General features: G+C 42.2%; 1 protein-coding gene across 1 annotated transcript in view; it reads left to right on the top strand.

Moving 5' to 3' along the window:
- LNPEP (leucyl and cystinyl aminopeptidase) overlaps positions 1-18,706 on the top strand; it is a 107,530-nt gene that overhangs the window by 63,932 nt on the left and 24,892 nt on the right. Inside the window, exons 3-8 of the mRNA XM_073344573.2 lie at positions 2,282-2,420; positions 8,483-8,614; positions 10,485-10,605; positions 11,178-11,332; positions 11,711-11,824; positions 13,699-13,830. Coding sequence (XP_073200674.1) covers positions 2,282-2,420; positions 8,483-8,614; positions 10,485-10,605; positions 11,178-11,332; positions 11,711-11,824; positions 13,699-13,830 — 793 coding nt within the window. The remainder of the gene's footprint in view (positions 1-2,281; positions 2,421-8,482; positions 8,615-10,484; positions 10,606-11,177; positions 11,333-11,710; positions 11,825-13,698; positions 13,831-18,706) is intronic.

Raw genomic sequence — 18,706 nt, forward strand, 5'->3', positions numbered from 1 at the left:
GTGCTCACTTTATATTTTTTATTACAAATATTTTCACTGTAAAAATTAAACAAAAGAAACAGTATTTTTCAATTCACCTCATACAAGTACTGAAGTGCAATCTCTTTATCATGAAAGTGCAATTTACAAATTTAGATTTTTGTTTTCTTTTGTTACATAACTGCACTCAAAAACAAGAGTGTAAAACTTTAGAGCCTACAGGTCCACTCAGTCCTACTTCTTGTTCAGCCAACTGCTAAGACAAACAAGTTTGTTTACATTTACAGGAGATAATACTGCCTGCTTCTTATTTACAGTGTCACTTGAAAGTGAGAATAGGCTTTCGTGTGGCACTTTTGTAGCAGGCATTGCAAAGTATTTATGTGCCAGGTATGCTAAACAATGGTATGCTCCTTCATGCTTCGGCCACCATTCCAGAGAACATGCTGATGATACTAGTTTTTAAAAAAAAAAAAAATGCATTAATTAAATTTGTGACTGATCTCCTTGTGGGGCTGAGAATTGTATGCCTCCTGCTCTGTTTTACCCTCATTCTGCCATATATTTTATGTTATAGTAATCTTGGAGGATGACCCAGCACATGTTGTTCATTTTAATAATGCTTTCACTGCAGATTTGACAAAACGCAAAGAAGGTACCAATATGAGATTTCTAAGGATAGATATGGCATTCTACTCAAGGTTTAAGAGTCTGAAGTGTCTTCCAAAATCTGAGAGGGACGAGTGTAGAGAGCATGCTTTCAGATGTCTTAAAAGAGCAATGCTCCGATGTGGCAACTACAGAACCTGAAACACCAAAAAAGAAAATCAACCTTCTGCTGGTGGTATCTGATTCAGATATGAAAATGAACATGCGTCAGTCTGCACTGGTTTGGATTGTTATCGAGCAGAACACTTCATCAGCATGGACTTGTCCTCTGGAATGGTGGTTGAAGCATGAAGGGACATATGAATCTTTAGCACATCTGGCACATAAATATCTTGCGACGCCAGCTATAACAGTGCCATGCGAATGCCTGTTCTCAATTTCAGGTGCCATAGTAAACAAGAAATGGGCAGCATTATCTTCTGCAAATGTAAACAAACTTGTTTATCTGAGCGATTGCCTGAACAAGAAGTAGGACTGAGTGGATTTGTAGGCTCTAAAGTTTTACATTGTTTTATTTTTGAATGCAGGTTTTTTGTACATAATTCTACATTTGTAAGTTCAACTTTCATGATAAAGAGATTCCCATTACAAGTACTGCAGTGCACAATTGAAAAATATTATTTTTTACAGTGAAAATATTTGTAATAAAAATTAAATATAAAGTGAGCACTATACATTTTTGTATTGTGTTGTAATTGAAATTAATATGTTTGAAAATATAGAAGACATCCAAAATATTTAAATAAATGGTATTCTATTGTTTAACAGCATGATTAATCATGATTAATTTTTTTTAATTGATTGACAGCCCTAATATTTATTTTTTCTTAAAGTTAATTAAGTATTTTAGGAAAAAAATGTCAGGGCAGCCACCAGCAACAGTTGGTGGCTGCACTGAGTCAAAATTTGTTGAGAACCTCTGTGCTGTCACCTCTTAGAAAGCTGGATTTACTATTGCAATGGAAGAAAACCTTCCGTCAACTTAGTGTCTGCACTAAAGTAGTTTGTGTCACTGTAGCATTTCTAGTGTAGACGTACCCAAAGACATTGACTGGGCCAGCAGTTGTCCACAAGTCAGTGACAGGGAGGGGAACAATTAGATAGGACCTGGAAGTGGCTTTTCCTGTCTGGTTGAAAGTTATGGATGGACAGAAGCAGTCAGTCACCCTGTCTGCCAGTGGGGCATGAAGTTTATTCGCATTGTTAGACACTTCAAAATAGAAGTGCCGGTACATGTTTCTTACTCTTCTTTTGGGCTATGTACTCTTAGGGATATATGAGCTTTTCAGTACTTGGTTGTTGGGACAATTGTTTACTGATAATGTGCCCTGTATTTCAATCTAATCTGTTTATAGTTTGATGCATTAGCCAAACTGTATCTTCTGACTGCATTATGCTAGAAAGAACATTGAATAAAAATTACATTGAAAAATCTTCTGAGACTTAAACTGATGACAGGCCTTTCTTAAAAGTGTGCTTATTCTATCCTGACAAATCATGGCTACCTCTCTGTTCCCAGCTTCTCCCAATAAAACTTCATTCCATTCCAATCCTCAAAGTAACCATTCTTGATTTATTAAAGAATGGTAATACCAACTCTTATATTTTTTAACGTGTCTTTTCTTTTCATTAGATGGCTTGCAGCAACTCAGTTTGAGCCTCTGGCTGCAAGGTCTGCTTTTCCATGCTTCGATGAACCAGCATTTAAAGCCACTTTTCTAATTAAGATCAAGAGAGATGAACAGCACTCCACTCTGTCAAATATGCCAAAGGTACAGTTATGCTCTTCTAATGCACGAATATTAGAGGATGGATGTGTGTCTTTTAGGTGCTCTGTATTAAAAGTACTCTGAATCACTTTGTTAATTTGTGTCACAAGAGAGCATAGATGACCCAGACAGGGGTCTGTGCAAGACACCATACAAACATGTAATAAAAAGGCTGACTTGCTCCAAAGACCTTACACATTTAGATTTAGAGTGTATCCCAGATCAGATAACTGTTTAGTGTACTACATGGTACTGGATGTACTATAGGAATGTTGAATGGCTACAGCCAGCAGTTGGACTGAACTGGCATGGGACTGTATATCTACATGCACTTCGGTTGTTGCACCACTCTCTTTCGAACTTAAGATTCTTCTTCGAGGTTTGGTCCATGTGGATCCCATTTATGGTGTGCATGAGCACAAGATTGAAATCTTCTGTTTTGCAGCATCCATTGGGACAGTGCCTGCACATTACATGTCCTTGTCCTTGTGCTCCCCAACACAATCGCATATAGACAGTGATGAGCTGCCAAAATCTTAACAATGGGTTCCCTCCTCACCCCACGAGGGGGTCGTTGCCCACCCCCGCCACCCCGGGACTCCTGCCCTATCCAACCCCCTCCCCTGTCCCCTGACTGCCCCCAGAACCGGGCAGGAGGGTCTTGTGGGCCACCGTAGTGGGTGCCCACCTCACCCCTAAGAGTCAGAGGCACCTGCCGGGGGTGGGTGAGATGGGGAGTCCCAGCAGTGCTTACCTGGGGCAGCTCCCAGGAAGCATCCGGCAGGTCCCTCTGGCTCTTAGGGGTGGGGGAGCATAGCTGGGGGGGAGCAGCTACTCCCCCCCCTACTGATCACATCAAAAGTGGCGCCTTAGGCGCTGACTCCGTGGGTGCTCTGGGGCTGGAGCAGGGCTGCACGTTCAGGGGAGGAGGCGGAGCGTAGGTGAGTCGGGGGTGGGGCGGGGAGCTGCTGGTTGGTGCTCTGCACCCACCAAATTTTCCCCTTGGGTGCTCCAGGGCTGGAGCACCCATGGAGTCGGTTGTTGCAGAACAACCGGTTCTAAAAGGGCTTCTAAATTTAACAACCGGCTCTAGCGAACCAGTGGGAAACGGCTCCAGCTCACCACTGCGTATAGAGCAGAGCATCCCCAACTATCTTTCAGTTCCCAGTTATTGCCTGCGGCAGCGAGGTAAAACTTGGTAGTGTTTGCTTGCTACCTCCTAGCAGCCATCCACCAGCTTGGTTTGTAAATATTAGATAAATTAGCATAGTGATGAATTTCTGCCCTGTTGGCAGTCTAGTTGGTTTTGTTTAAAATCTTCCCTTTCTTTAGATTACTACTTGGTGCCAAGGCACCTTGCCACCTAATGGCTGAGCCTAAACTCCTTCTCTTTGCTGTTCACTCATTCTTTCCAGAATCTAGCAGAGGCCCTGATGCAGAAGTTCTTCCCACCACTCTTCCTAGGAATTCCTCAAGCACAGTGTCCCTTAGATTTAACCTCCAGAACTCCTAACTCTCTCTTCCTCCCCACCCACCCACCCACAGCATCCTGACATACTGGGTAGACTTCTCCTTATACCTTCTCAGCTATTCTGGGCCCCTTATATACCCTCTAGGTGCTCCTCTGCCTCTTGCTCTACCTATAAGTGATCTAGATCCACTAGATGCCAGTTAGGTCCGTTGCTAGATCCCTTGATGAAGTAGACATCACAAGAGAATAAGAATATGAGTAGGGTCAGATGCTCAGGAGGAAGAATCAGAAGATGACTCCTTCCAAGATCCCCAGGAGACTCCTCTTAACCCTTTTCAGCTGAATAATCCTGAAGATCTATCTTCCTTCTCTCTGGATGACATGGTGACATCCCCGCCAATATCACATTCTGATGACTTCAAGCCCTTTCAGGAATTGTTGGGAACGATAGCAGACACTCAGGACACTGAATTATCTGTAAGGGAGAAAGCACATATGTTATGTGATACTACCCATTCTGATTTCCCAGGCAGATTGGCAATGCGAATAAATGAAAGCATCCAAGAGCCTGTAAAATACCGATAGCAGGTTCAAGCCTTTATTTCCAACATCAAAATGAGCAGAGAAAGATACCAAGTCACTCCAAAAGGATTTAATGACTTCTAACTCCCTCATGGTATCTGCAGTAAAGGAGAGATCCAAGCAGATAGGACCACACTCCTAAGAACAAAAAGCCCAAGAGTTTGATCTCTTAAGTAGAAAGGCCTACTTTCTGGCATCTTCTTCAAGGGCAAACAGCCGCTATAAAACCCTGTTTGCTAAATATGACTACCTAGCCTGTGACAAGATCTCATTCATTGATGAGCTCCCCAGAAAGGAGGGCTGATCTCTAATAAGATAGTTAGGAACACCCATAATCTGTGTGTCACTAAACCTCTGACTGCCGGAAGCTGGGACTGGACAACGGGATGAATCCACTCAATAATTACCATGTTCTGTTCTCTCTCTCTGAAGCATCTGGCACCACTTCTGTCTTCAGACACTCTACTGGGCTAGATGGCCCAGTGGGCCATTGGCCACACTGGGTCAGACCATTATGTTCTAAAGTGGAAGAATTTTTCCATCTGGGCTTCATAACAAGATCTCAACCCATTACAAGCTTCTATTCCCAAGTGTGTAGATCATAGCCTACAGTTCAAGATATGAGGCTCACCATCAGCTCTGTGAGGGTCCATTTAGCAGTCATTTCAACTTGTCACCTTCCTGTTAAAACTTTTTTATATTGTGTTCTCTCATCCCATTGTTTCAAAATTTCTAAAAGCACTGTTTCATGCACCCTGAATCGTCTCCTATCCTGGGACCTTAATGTAGTTCTTACGGGCCTCATGGAAAGCATATCCAAGTCCTTACTTCACCAACCTAGTCAAAACAATCTTCCTAGTGGCTATCCCCTCAGCCTGGAGAGTTAGTGAGATTCGAGCACTAACAGTAGGATGACTTCTCTTGCCTCCCCAGGGTTAAGGTGGTGCTGAGTCCCCACCTTAAATTCCTACCAAGATGGTGTCTGATTTATCATTTAATCCAAACCAACAACCTCGCTATCTTCTTCCCCAAATCACACTCAGGCTTAAGAGAAACCAAGTTCCATACATTAGATGTTTCCAGTGACCTTCTTTTAGACCAAACAAAGCCATTCAGTTGACCCCCTTTATCTGTGGTACTGGAAAAGGCTGCAAGAAATCAGGCCATTTCTTCCTAGGGATTATCCAAGTGGACCCCGATGCATTACAATGTTACGAAATAGAAGATATGCCCATTCCCACAGGCATCTGGGCCCACTCAACTAGAGCCCAGGCAACCTCTTCAGCATATCTAAAATATTCCTATGCCTGAGAGATGCTGGGCAGCCATTTGGTGCTCAGCCCCCTACTTTTACCAAACATTGTGCCCTGGGTTTGGCAACTAGATTAGATGGCAAATTTATATGCTGCTTCTCTTCTCCTGAGCTCCCTAGATTAGTCAGCAACTGCTCCTCCTCCTGGCTCCTCTGTTCCCAGATTGGTTCCCTCCATCTGCCCTTGCACTACCACCCTAGCTTGTCTGTCTTTCACTGTGGTACTTCTGCCAAGCTGTAATTAGTCCTTTCTCCCCCCACCCCCACGCCATTCCCAATTTTGGGGGGGGGGGGAGAGGAGGGGGCTATTTCCTTTTTTTTTTTTTTTTTTTAGGGACAATTGAATTAAGCAGACACCTCCTATTACTCCCCCTGCCATCCCTTATTTAAAATCAGCGGTGCACCAATTGCTCCCTGCACCTTGCCACCTGGAATGTGCAGTTTGCTAACCTCTAAAAACAGCATTTTCCAGGTTCCTTTTCACTCAATATGAAAAAGGTGTTAATGAGAATTGGGTAGTAAAGTCCCTCACTTAGCACTGAGAATCCACTTTGAGGGCATGACAAAAGAAATAAAGTAAGTAAAATAATCAATTCACTAATGAAATTGTCATCTAAAAAAGAATTATTCACTCATCATTCATGTTAGATTGGCTCCTTGTAATTTGAAATATAATACTTTTTGATTTCTGAACTGAATAATGGTTATGTTTCTGAATATGCTATTTATATTAGTTGATTCTGAATTTTGCGTTCTGTCAAGAATACTTGCCATCTTGTGCATATGCATTACAAAAGTCTTTTAGTTATACAGTCCCATACGATTTCTTAAATGTACAGTACATTACATTTAGTACGACAGGTTCAGTGACTTTTCACTCTGATTTTGTAAGGACATCTATGCAGGCTCCCTATAAGGAGCTCCAAGTTTTGTATACTAACTTATTGCCAAGGAAAGTAGTATCTTTATTAACTTAGATTTGACAATTTAGGCCCAGATCCTACCAACACTTGAGCACATGTTGAACTTCAAGTCCATCAGATTTCTCAGGATTTAGGGATCATGGTGGATAACCAACTGAACATAGCTACAGCATTACATTGGGAGCTCTAGAGGACTAAAGTGAATCTTGGCTGCATAAACTGTGGAATGTTAAATAGGAGCAGAGGATTGGCATTCTCTGTGTATAGCACTAGTGAGACTGGAATACTGTGTCCAGTTCTAATGTCTAAACTCTTACAATTTTTTGACATCTTTTTGTTTGCTATAAGGATGATTGGAGGCCTCTGGGAAAACCCAAGTTAAGTCTCTCATCATAAAGAAGCTCAAGCATTTAATGTATCCACAGGAAGGTTAAAAGGTGACTTGATCAAGTCTATAAATAGTACCTACATGGGGAGAAGGTTTCAGAGAAGAGTACTCTTTCAACTAGCTGATGAAGGCATAACAAGATTTAATGGCTGCAAGTTGAAACTAAACAAATTGAGGTTGGAAATAAAGTGTAAACTTGTATGTGAGGGCATTTAGCCATTGAAACAATTTACCAAGGGGATGTGGTAAATTCTCCATCACTTGATGTCTTTAAGGTAAAACTGGATTGTCTCAGAAAGACACATTCTAATTCAACCAGAAGTTGTGGGCTTGGTACAGGAATTATTGGGTGAAAATATGTGGTCTCTGTAACGTAGATTATACTAGAGGGTCATAATGGTACCTTCAGGCTTAAAATTTATGAGATTAAGGCTGAAAGTTGATGTGTTTTCAGAATCAGGGCCAAGTTTTCTTGCCTGACAAACAGGGAATACATTATTTCAACGATGTTGTTCCTTCTCTTCCACCCCCCCCCCCATGAACTATACAGTTTCATTCAGTCAGCTGTGCAGCCTAATGTAGGCACTATGCAGAGGATAAGGCAGATAACTCAATTTTATGGCTACAAAAGCTGCCTAAAATAACAGATATATCCCCAAACCTTCACTGTTCTATGTTGTCAGTTAATCTGTAGTATGCTGTGTACTTTTCTTATAGGATTTTCATAAACTCTGTCTGGCATGCAAAGTAGACCTGGAAAATGTTAGCTTCATCATAAGTACATTTTGTTACATTATGAGCAACTTGCCTATGTATATATCTTGGGGTTTTACATGGCCACTAGTATCTTAGCACCTTAAAACACAGTCAAACCTCCGGGAATGGAGGTTGTTCGTAACTCTGAACAAAGAGTTACGGTGGTTGTTTTGCAAGTTTAGAATTGAACATTGACTTAAAACAGCTTTGAAACTTTACTATGCAGAAGAAAAATGCTGCTTTTAACCATCTTATTTAAATGAATCAAGTTTCCCTACCTGGTCAAATCTTTTTTTTAAACTTTCCCTTTTACTTTTTAGTAGCTTGTTTAACACAGTACAGTACAAACAGTACTGTACTGTATTTGTTGTTGTTTTTTTCCTGCTGCTGCCTGATTGTATACTTCTGGTTCCAAATGAGGTTTCTGGTTGACCAGTCAGCTCATAACTCTGAGGTTCTACTGTAATAAAATGGTCTGACAAACTTACTTATAATTGCCATTGTGCACTCTAGGCGTAACTTGTTTATATGGTCTCCAAGCCCTTTATCTGATAGTTTTTTTTTTTTTTTTTTTTCCAATTGGCCTCAGTAGTAACATTATCTTCTTCTTCTTTTTTTTTTTTAAATCTGCAGAATGTAACCATCCCTGTGGCAGCTGGAATAGTTCAAGATGAATTCTTTGTGAGTTTGAAGATGAGTACTTACTTGGTAGCGTTCATTGTTGCAAATCTGAAGAATATCAGTAAGGAAACTAATAGGACTCTGGTATGTTTCCGTTGTACTTTTAACCTCTACACATACATGAGTAGCTCTCTGGGATGTTTTCCTGCTTACTCTGTGCCTATCACCTATTATAAGAGTGTCTAGCAAATAATCTTATGCTGTGGACTGGATTGATTCCAGAGCGGTGGCCTGCTTGTGTTGCCAGAACTTGACAGCAGGCTCCTGGCTGCAGAAAGTCTGCCCAGAGCAAGGGTATAGTGGTGCAAGCCACTTGCACAGCTCACAGTGCTGGGGGATTCAGAGCTGATGCCAAAAGTAGGATGGGCTTGTCTGTGAAGGAGCAGTGCCAAGCCAGCCAGAAGGGATATGGATTCAGTACCTGTCCTGCGCAGGCTCCATTGGCAGAGTTCTGGTGACGCCCCAGCTGGAATGTTAACCTGTCTACCCCCAGCGGAGTCACGGCAGGTGACAATAGTGCTGTCCTGCCCCCCATCTCCCAAATGGCTACTTCTCTCCCACATCACTGCACATGAGAGCAAGGGACAGCAGAAGCACTCTCCTGTACCCAAAAAAGGGAGTTGGGCTCTATATCTATGTTACCTAGAGCCAACTATCCAAACTAGTCTATGCTCCAAGTAGGACAGACTTGGGCCAGAATTTTAAGTCCATATGTAGGTGCCTGAATATTTCTGCCCTGACTTTTGAAAAGTCCTGAGCACCTGGCAACTGCTCTTGACTTCATTTAATCTTTGGTGGCATTGCTTCAGGGATATGACCTGCTGGGTTGGTGGGAAGCTGTATACTTGAGAATGACGAGAAGGAAGATACTTAGGAGGGATCTTGCAGTATTTAGTCATACAAGGGGTGTGGGAGCTTCACTTGAGTAACAATTTGGGAATCAGACCCTGTCACTAGCAGGAGCTGTCCCTTTGTGGTGAAATGGAAAACATTAGTACTTGTCTAGAAGGAGCCAAAGAGTAGCTTTGTTAACAAAGCTGCAGGAGGGAAAGGAAGCCCTGATCAGATATACTGCTAAGAAATGTTATCTTGATATAACTTGTTCTAAACCAATATATAGAGTAAAATTGTGGATTTTTATCAGACTTCCCTTCTTGCATAGGCAAATAGTTGTAATTAGAGATAAATAGGCTAGGCTCTGTGGTCCAGTTTGGAGGAGCTTTATTTTTCTTTTGGTTGCTTGTACTGGGGAGAAATTGCCCAATCCCAGGCACAAATGCTGAGCTTAGATTTTGAATGGAAACTAAAGGGGGTAGAATTTGTGCATTCCCACAGTCAAGTCATCAGAGTGGAACACAGCATCTCAGCAGCTGGAATAGCAGCTGCTACCTCTCCACACCTACTGTACTGGATGGGGAGGGATTGGAGCAACTGGATCTACCTAGACAAGATTTCTGTGGCCTCTTCCCAATAATCCCCTTGGTTCTAGCTGCTATGGAGCTGATGCAGTGAGATCCTCAGGCTCACAATATATATGGAATCTCTGTTTTGCCCTCTCCACCTCATCCAGTTTACCCCAGCTCCAGGTTTAAATGGTGCGAGGAACAGTAACTCCTGGGAGAATTGCATTCTTAGAGTTGTCATCAACAAATGCATAACGTATGCATCCGGACTCAGACTAGCATTATGCACATTCAGATGCATTTGGGGGATAAATGTACCTCAAACAGTTTCAAGTGATGATGAATAAAAGAAGTGACAACAATCGCCAAACATTTTGATATCAAATGCTTGTGATTTTTATATATATTTCCTTAAAACTAGCCAGGGAATTACCCCTATCCACTTAGTTTTTTGCCTACCAGTTCCCTCTCTTGCTGTTTGTGATTGCATCCCATGAAATATTTTCTTGCTTCTCATTTATTTTTATTATTTATTTTATTTATTATGCCAGGTATCTATATATGCCATGCCACAGAAGCTAGGCCAAGTTGAGCATGCCCTAGACACAGCAGTGAAGCTCCTGGAGTTTTATCGGAAGTATTTTCATATAGAGTATCCTCTTCAAAAATTAGGTAAAGCATTTTCATCTATCTTTTTTTTTAAAAAAATATAAATAAATATATAATAATTTTCTAATAAGTAGCAGTTTTTTCCATACTTCAGAGGGTTTTTCAAAATAAAAATAATTTAAGAATAAAAAACCCTCCAAAACCTGACTTTAAAAAAAAATATTAAAATTTAATAGCTGTTTAACTGGGCTTGTATGAGTGTGTGGGAAATGGGTCCCAGGCTCAAGAAGTTTGTAAACCTTTGGTGTAAGAAAGGCCAATTCAGTGTGCCCTCTGGAGAAGTTTTGCTGTACATTTTAACACTATATGCTCAGATAGGGACATAGAGAATTCTCAGTATGAGTGACATATCTACCTGACACAAACCTGCAAAACTATTTCTCCGTACGTAATTGCTCTTTAAATCAATGGGATGACTTGTTTACTTACAGCTAGCATGTAGTGTTTGCAGCATTGGTGGCTAAATAGTGAAGTTTGGTAGATCTAGATTGTGGTAAAGCAGGTAGATCTGAAGTGCAGCATTACTGTAACTTGTGACTGTCTGGTTCATTTATTTATTTTCCCTCACTCCCCAGATTTGGTAGCTATTCCTGATTTCCAGGCAGGTGCTATGGAAAACTGGGGTTTAATCACCTTTAGAGAGACAACACTCCTTTATGACATTAAAACCTCTTCAGCAATGGATAAAAAGCTGGTAACTGCAGTGATAGCTCATGAGCTGGCTCATCAGGTACTGGATTAAAATGCTATATTTTAACAATGCAGTCTTCTCTCATTCTAACACTTCCCCTTCCCTATTACACTTGCTAAGCATATGCACTGCACCGGGTATAGAACTTGTGAGTATTTTGCTCTTGGTGTAGCAGGAAACTGGAAGTTACTGGACCTCTGGGTCGTAATCTCTTTCCTAGCTTGTTTGTGGGGAAGCACAACTAAATGTTGCCCTGTACATAGGGTTTGTGGCAAAACCACAATGTAGCCCTTCATAAAGTGTCTTTTCTTGGTTGGATTATACGTTTGTTATAATCTTGAAATTTGACTGATTTTTCTCACATCTTGCACAATTAAAAACTGTTTGTTTTTTGCCCCCCCTCACCCCCCCCCCCAGTGGTTTGGTAATTTAGTAACTATGGAATGGTGGAATGATCTTTGGCTGAATGAAGGATTTGCCACTTTTATGGAATACTATGCCATGGAAAGAACTTTCCCAGAACTGCAGACTGTGAGTACTTCATCTAAATCTGAAGTTTTCTCCCATCAGTGAGGTTTCTTTTTAATGCTGACATAATTTTTTTTACCTCCATTTCACGAGGTTTAGGTGATGAAAATCTGACATAAATTGCACTCTAAATCGTTCCAAGGACACTCACTGATAAGATTACAAATAATATGGAATCTTAATCACTGTTTAAATAAAATTGTGTGGGCTAAATTTTCAAAAGTGGCCTACAAGTTTGCACATGCACTCCTTTACGTGTGACCTCCTTTGAAACAGATAAATTGATGTTTTCTTCATAGGCACAAAATAATGGGCAAAACTTTTTTGCTTTGTTTAATCAGTGATCTAGTGTTTAACACTGAATCATGCTTTGCATGAGTGTGTATTTTAACCTACTGTGCAAGTTACGTGTTGTATACTTCTAAATCTCATTTAGAATCTTGTGGTTGTAACTTTTCAGTCAAACAAGTTGCTTTAAAAAAAAATTAAATTGCTGCTTTGAAGCCTAAAATTTCACCACTTGGTGGTGCCAAAAATGTTTTATCAAACTCCTCCCGCATGCACACTTAAAGAAAACAGTATCTAAATCTTCACAGAAAATGTATATTGGCCCCAGAGCAACTTGACTATTTTATTCATTGATCTTTATTTTTCTTATCAGGAGTGCTCTAAAGCCTCAATCCTGCACTCATAAACACATTAGCAGACCTCTGCACCCAGACAAAGCCCCACTGAAATAAAAAAAGGCAAAATATCTGCCATCTCACTGTTGGATAGTTGTAGGTCAGACTCTGAAGTGTAGGAGGTAGAGGTACTCTGGTAATATTCAGTGCGTTTATTTAAAGTTGCTGCATGTAAATCTAGAATGTAATAAAGATTTCAGGTTCTGGTGCCAAGAAGATCAGGTTTAATGTTCAGTGTGCATATTCCTAACAAGTCATTCTATAGTCCAGTGACTTCACTGTAATTTTTTTAGACTATAATTATTGTGGAATCACTTCTTCAGCCTCATTAGTTCATTCATTTGGAGGAAGGATTATATAAACCATTGCCAGTCCAACCTGTGTTAGACAATGTATTAGCTAAAACACTTCAGTATTTCTGAAGATATTCATTCCTATGGCAGGTGATTATGGTTAGATTATTATACAGCATCATACTGTGGGTGTGCAGGCTGCTTTATAGCTGCAAATAACAGACACTGGTTCCTGTACCAACAAATTTACAGTATATGGCCCTGAACCTGCAAAAGGATCTGCCTACACCAAACCTTTGGCTCTGTAGAGTCCGATTGACCTGAATGTGTATGTGCCTTGATTCTGTGTTTGGCAGCATAATCAAGTTACAAATTATGCCAATTACAGACTCTCTACAAAATCCTACCTCTGTTGAAAGCCAAGGGTTTTAACTGTTGCTGAATATCTGCTGTTATGCTGTGAAGAGAGGCTGGTTGTTGTGGAGAGACTGGGTCTTTGGACACTTTATTCTTGTAGGCTGTGGAATTGTGCATGGTACCTCTCTTCGTGGCAATGCAGATACAGGTTTACAAGTGTGTCCATTAGTAAGCTTCTGCTGCTATGGTTTGGGAGGAAGAGAGCTGATGGTTCCACAGTGCACTAAACAATGATAATCTAGGTAGAGGAGATTGACTGACTGGTTTGCTGTCTCCAGTGAGAGAAGAAAAGAGAGTCTGAGCCTCAAAATGGAGAGGGTCAGATGACTAGGCTACATGCCAAGTAAATAGGACAGCAGGGAGAAGGAATGCTTAACTTATCTATTCCAGGCTCTGCGTTCCAGTTCTGAATTATAGTGAATTTGGCATAATCCTTTATTGTTCTAACTTCTCACGTGGGCAAAAACTCCTATTTCTCTTCTAGGATGAAGAATTCCTGAAACTACGATTCAAGACAATGATGAAAGACTCCTTAAACGCCTCACGTCCAATCTCCTCTGCTGTCCAATCTTCAGAGCAGATTGAAGAAATGTTCGATGCGCTTTCCTATATCAAGGTAACCTCAGAAGAGGCTAGCAAAATCACTCTGTCTCGTGTGTTTTGTATATATCTCTTTTCCAAAATCATCTTCTTTTGGGAAATAACAAATTAAGTCAGGAACTTTTTCTTTAATCATCCTTGTGGGTAAATGCAAGTTAGGCTGCTCATAAGATGCCAGCTTTTTTACTTGGCCTCCAGTATTTTTATCTCAAGAGAAAACTGTACATTTCATGAGAGGTTTTCTGTGTTTTAATACTGATTAAATTATTCTCCTATGAGTAGGCATTTGATCCCATTCAGTATACTAACATACGTGCCCAATGTCATGTTACACCAGTGTAGCTGGCTCTGTGCCTCTCTTTTCCCACCCCAACCTCCATGACTTTACCTGTCAACCCCCACCGCATCCCCCTGCCCTCCAGGGACTTAGGTGCGGCAGTGGGTGCATGGAGTCCACTGGTACTCTGGTGATCTCTAGATCCTGGAATTACTCCTTAAGGGCAATTGTAGCTGGATGAAAATTAGGGCAGACCTGAGACTGCTGTAAATTGTGACTGGACCTAGGATCAGGATTGGACTCAGCACTAGTAGGATGTAAAAGTGGCATATAATCACCCTTTTCTCCTCATATTTCAGTTGTGTGTTGAGCAGAACTCAGCTGCACCCAAGAATCTGTCTATTTTTCCATAGGAAAAGATTTCATTCACATCTCTATAGTTTGTGTCCCTCACTTTTCTCGTCCATATTTTCTGTAGACCCTTCCAGTTTACTACAACACAAAAATATACCCAAATATTGACACCATCACGTCTTAAACACATATTTAAATTTGCTAAACCTATTTTTGCTTTCAGCTCTGTGTTTGTATTCCACACTAACTTAAAAGCAAGACCGATTATTTTCCTTGTTAACATTTGACTTTGACCTTTTCATCATCTTTGTGCTTTTTGCAGGGATAGGAGTGTGAGGGTAGGGGGAAACTAGTACCTAATGAAAGACTTTTTTTCTTTTTCTTTTTTTCTTTTTAAATAGATACAGAGCTTAAAATCCAACACTTCTCATCCCAACACCCTGGGGACATCTGAGATGCCAATTGCAGCATTATAATGGAAGCAGCTTGCCATAACGAAGCCTCTGCATTTCCATTGGTGCTCCACTCTCTAAAGTGGAAGCACAAGAGCATGTCACTTTCAAGCTGCCTTGCCTGTGAGGCTCTGATTGCCATCTGTCCCTAGGATGTGTGATGACAGGAGCTTTGCACTGCCAAATAGGATCTGAATGTTGTCTTGGGCCTCCAGATGATTATTGTACACCTTCTTAATAAAGAGATTACTTTTAAGGGGCTATTGGGAAATCAATAGCAAGGCTAAGAATTGCAGGTGATCCAATCTTTCACTCAGAATATCTTCATAGAAACGAATGTGGTTTTAAGAGTTTTACTTCATGTTTAAATCCTACGCTTTAATAGCCTGACGTAAAACCTATTGGAGTTCACGGAAAGACTCTCAATGACTTCAGTGGACTCTGGATCAGGCCCTAAAGATTGAATATTGCATTGAATAACTTTGGTTTAGCCTTGCTCTGGTAAGTGTCGTTCTTCTTCAAGTAGATACAGATGTGTATTCAAAGTAGGTGAGTGCACGCCAGAGATCTAGCAGTACCCCTAGAGGGATGGCGTTTGTACCTCATGACTGTAGCCCCTCCCCTGGCTATATAAGGCTGCGTCACCCCAACCTCCTTCAGTTGCTTCTTACCACCCGTCAGCTGGAGTTGGAGCTCTGGGCAGTGGTGGTGGTTCATGACCTTTGGCTTTCTTCTTTCCCGTCCCCCTCCCCCCCAGCCTAATTGTTGTACATAGTTGATAATTAGTAATGTGTTTTTTGTTTAGTGGTAGTGCTCCCTGGTGATGCCATCACTGGGGTTCAAGCATTGCACTTTGTGTGGAGGGGCGATTCCCCAATAGCGAACCCCACACGTGGTGCTTGCTTTTTCTGGGCAAAGCCCATCTAAATGAGTGCTGCTTCTCTTCTTAAAAGAACAGCAGATGGACTCGGGTGACATGGGTCCTTTTGGTTGAAGCAGCACCTGCTTGAACAGGCCATGAGGGTTCACCCAGTACTGAGGCCTTCCTCAGGGCGCAGATTGCTCTCTGGCTCGGAGAGAATGTCTGCCACCTGTTCTGGGACTGGGTTGTCTCTGAAGAGGCGCAGGAGTTGTTCTCCATCATCAACACCAATTAAGAGGTCCCATAAAGCTGATTGGGGACACTCCAGATCCTGAGGTAACTTTTCTGTCTCCCCTAAGAGGAACACAGACTGGCTCAGTGCTGGCTCCGGCATGCCCGATGGTGCAGGTGCCTCTGACTCTAAGGAGTACAAGGAGCCCAGAATCAGAAATTGAGCCTTGGTCTCTTACAGGAAGTTGGGAGTACAAACCTCTAGGCCACCAGGTTATCTGAACACTTCCTAAAAACAAGAAAATGCTAGTGGAACAAACTGTTCGTTGGAGACACATTACACTAATTCATGAGAAAATGAGCAAATAAAGTCAAATCTAAAGCACAAATGCAAGCATGCAAAGAAGTGAAGATTGCCAGTGTTTAAAAAGCTTTGTAGTAAATGACACACCTGCAGTTCAGATAGCTAAAGCCTTTAAATTCCCTGAGGATGTCTTCCTTAAATTCTAAAATATTCATGCAAAACTTGTTAAGAGCAGCACTTGTGATGTCACACAAATGTTAAATAGCTGGAGTTCCCCAGAGGTCTTTTTCATTCTTTCTCCAGTGTGTGTGGTATTTTTGTTTTTGTTTTTTTTTTTATACCAACAGTGTGATGTACGTAAACTATTCAAGGTCAGTGTCACTTTAGCTGCAATCTGTCTATCCTTGGGCCATTTATGGACTGGGTTGCTGTGATGTAGAAATGTTTCCATGGAGGATCCTAGTTTTCAACTGAGGGTATGTCTACACTGGCCGAGTTACTGCACCGACAATTACAGCGCTGCTCAGAGAGCACTGAAGGGAAACCGCTGTTGTGTGTTCACACTGTCGGCTGCCTGCGCAATAGTGTGTTCACACTTGTGGCACTGGCAGTGGTCTTCGGAGCGGTGCACTCTGGGCAGCTGTCCTACAGAACATCTCTTCCTCTTCTGCTGATAGGAGTTGTGGGAAGGCAGAGGTGGTTGTGGGGCATCCTGGGTCCTGTCCCAATGCCCTGTGTTGCATTGCTTTGCATTCCAGCAATCCCTGTGCCTCAGTCCGCATTTGGTGCCATCTTTCAATGGTTTGTGTACTGCATGCTCTGCCTCTTCGGGCTGCAGGAATGGATCCCGCACTGTTGATCAATATGCTGCTTGCTCTGACTAACACGTACAAGTGGCAGTGGAGTTATTCCTTAAACTACAAAGGCAAGAGAAGTTCAGCATCGATCTTGCCACAGGTAATAGCTATGACACGGGATTGCTTGTGGCATTCACGGAGATGCTGAGCATAGTGGAATGCCACTTTTGGGCTCGGGAAATAAGCACTGAGTGGTGGGATCACATCGTCATGCACGTCTGGGATGACGAGCAGTGGCTGCAGAACTTTCGGCTGAGGAAAGCCATATTCATGGGACTGTGTGATGAGCTTGTCCCAGCCTTACGACACAAGGACACGAGAATGAGAGCTGCCCTGCCGTTGGAGAGGCGCGTGGCAATTGCACTATGGAAGCTAGCTACTCCAGACTCAGACCGATCAGTCGCTAACCAGTACGGAGTGGGAAAGTCGATGGCTGGACTTGTGTTGATGGAAGTGTGCCGAGCCGTTAATCGCATCCTACTCTGAAAGACTGTGACTCTGGGCAACGTGCGTGACATTGTGGATGGCTTTACACAAATGGGCTTCCCTAACTGCTGAGGGGCGATAGATGGCACATATATTCCAAGTCTGACACCAGGCCACTGAGTACATTAATTGCAAGGGGTATTTCTCTATGGTTCTTCAGGCGCTTGTGGATCACTCTGGCGTTTCATGGACATTAATGCAGGCTGGTCCAGAAAGGTGCATGATGCACGCATCTTTCGGAACACTGGCCTGTTCAGGAAGCTGCAAGCCGGGACTTTCTTCCCAGACCAGAAGATCACCGTAGGGGAAGTCGAAATGCCATTTGTGATCCTGGGAGACCTTGCCTACCCCTTAATGTCGTGGCTTATGAAGCCATACATGGGGCACCTTGACAGCAGCAAGGAGCAGTTCAACAGGCTGAGCAAGTGCAGAATAACTGTTGAGTGTGCTTTTGGCCATTTAAAGGCCCACTGGTGCTGCCTATATAGGAGGCTGGACCTGGCCGATGACCCTATTCCTATACTTATAGTTGTATGCTGTACACTCCATAATATTTGTGAAGGGAAGGGTGAAAGCTTTGCTCAGTGCTTGACTGCTGAGACTTAGCACTTGGAGGCTGAATTTGAATAGCCAGAGACCAGGGCTATTAGAGGGGCGCAGCACGGGGCCATAAGGATCAGGGATGCTTTGAGGCAGCGATTTGAACCTGAAAGCCACTAATATTTGTTGCTATGTTCAGGAGTGCAGTGCTTGTAATGCTAGGAGGTGATTGTGATTGGTACAGATGATGCACTAAGAGGGTTTAAGAAAATTGCCTGTTGCTTTGCAGGGCTCTGTTTGCTTTCAATTAATGGAATAAAGATTACTTTCAAACCAAAACAATTATTTTATTAAACAACCGGAGGAGAGAGACAAACAAAAAGAACACATCAGCACTGAGGGGGATAGGGGAAGGGAGGATCCCAGGAGGAGGTGGGGTCCCAGGACTGTTAAAGATTTGTGTGTATCCAGGTATCATTGTGACAGGTTGGATCATAGAAACCCCCTTGGGACTGCCAACTGATGTGCC

The sequence above is a fragment of the Lepidochelys kempii genome, chromosome 5 (assembly GCF_965140285.1).
Source record: "Lepidochelys kempii isolate rLepKem1 chromosome 5, rLepKem1.hap1, whole genome shotgun sequence".
In the NCBI taxonomy this organism is placed as follows: domain Eukaryota; kingdom Metazoa; phylum Chordata; order Testudines; family Cheloniidae; genus Lepidochelys; species Lepidochelys kempii.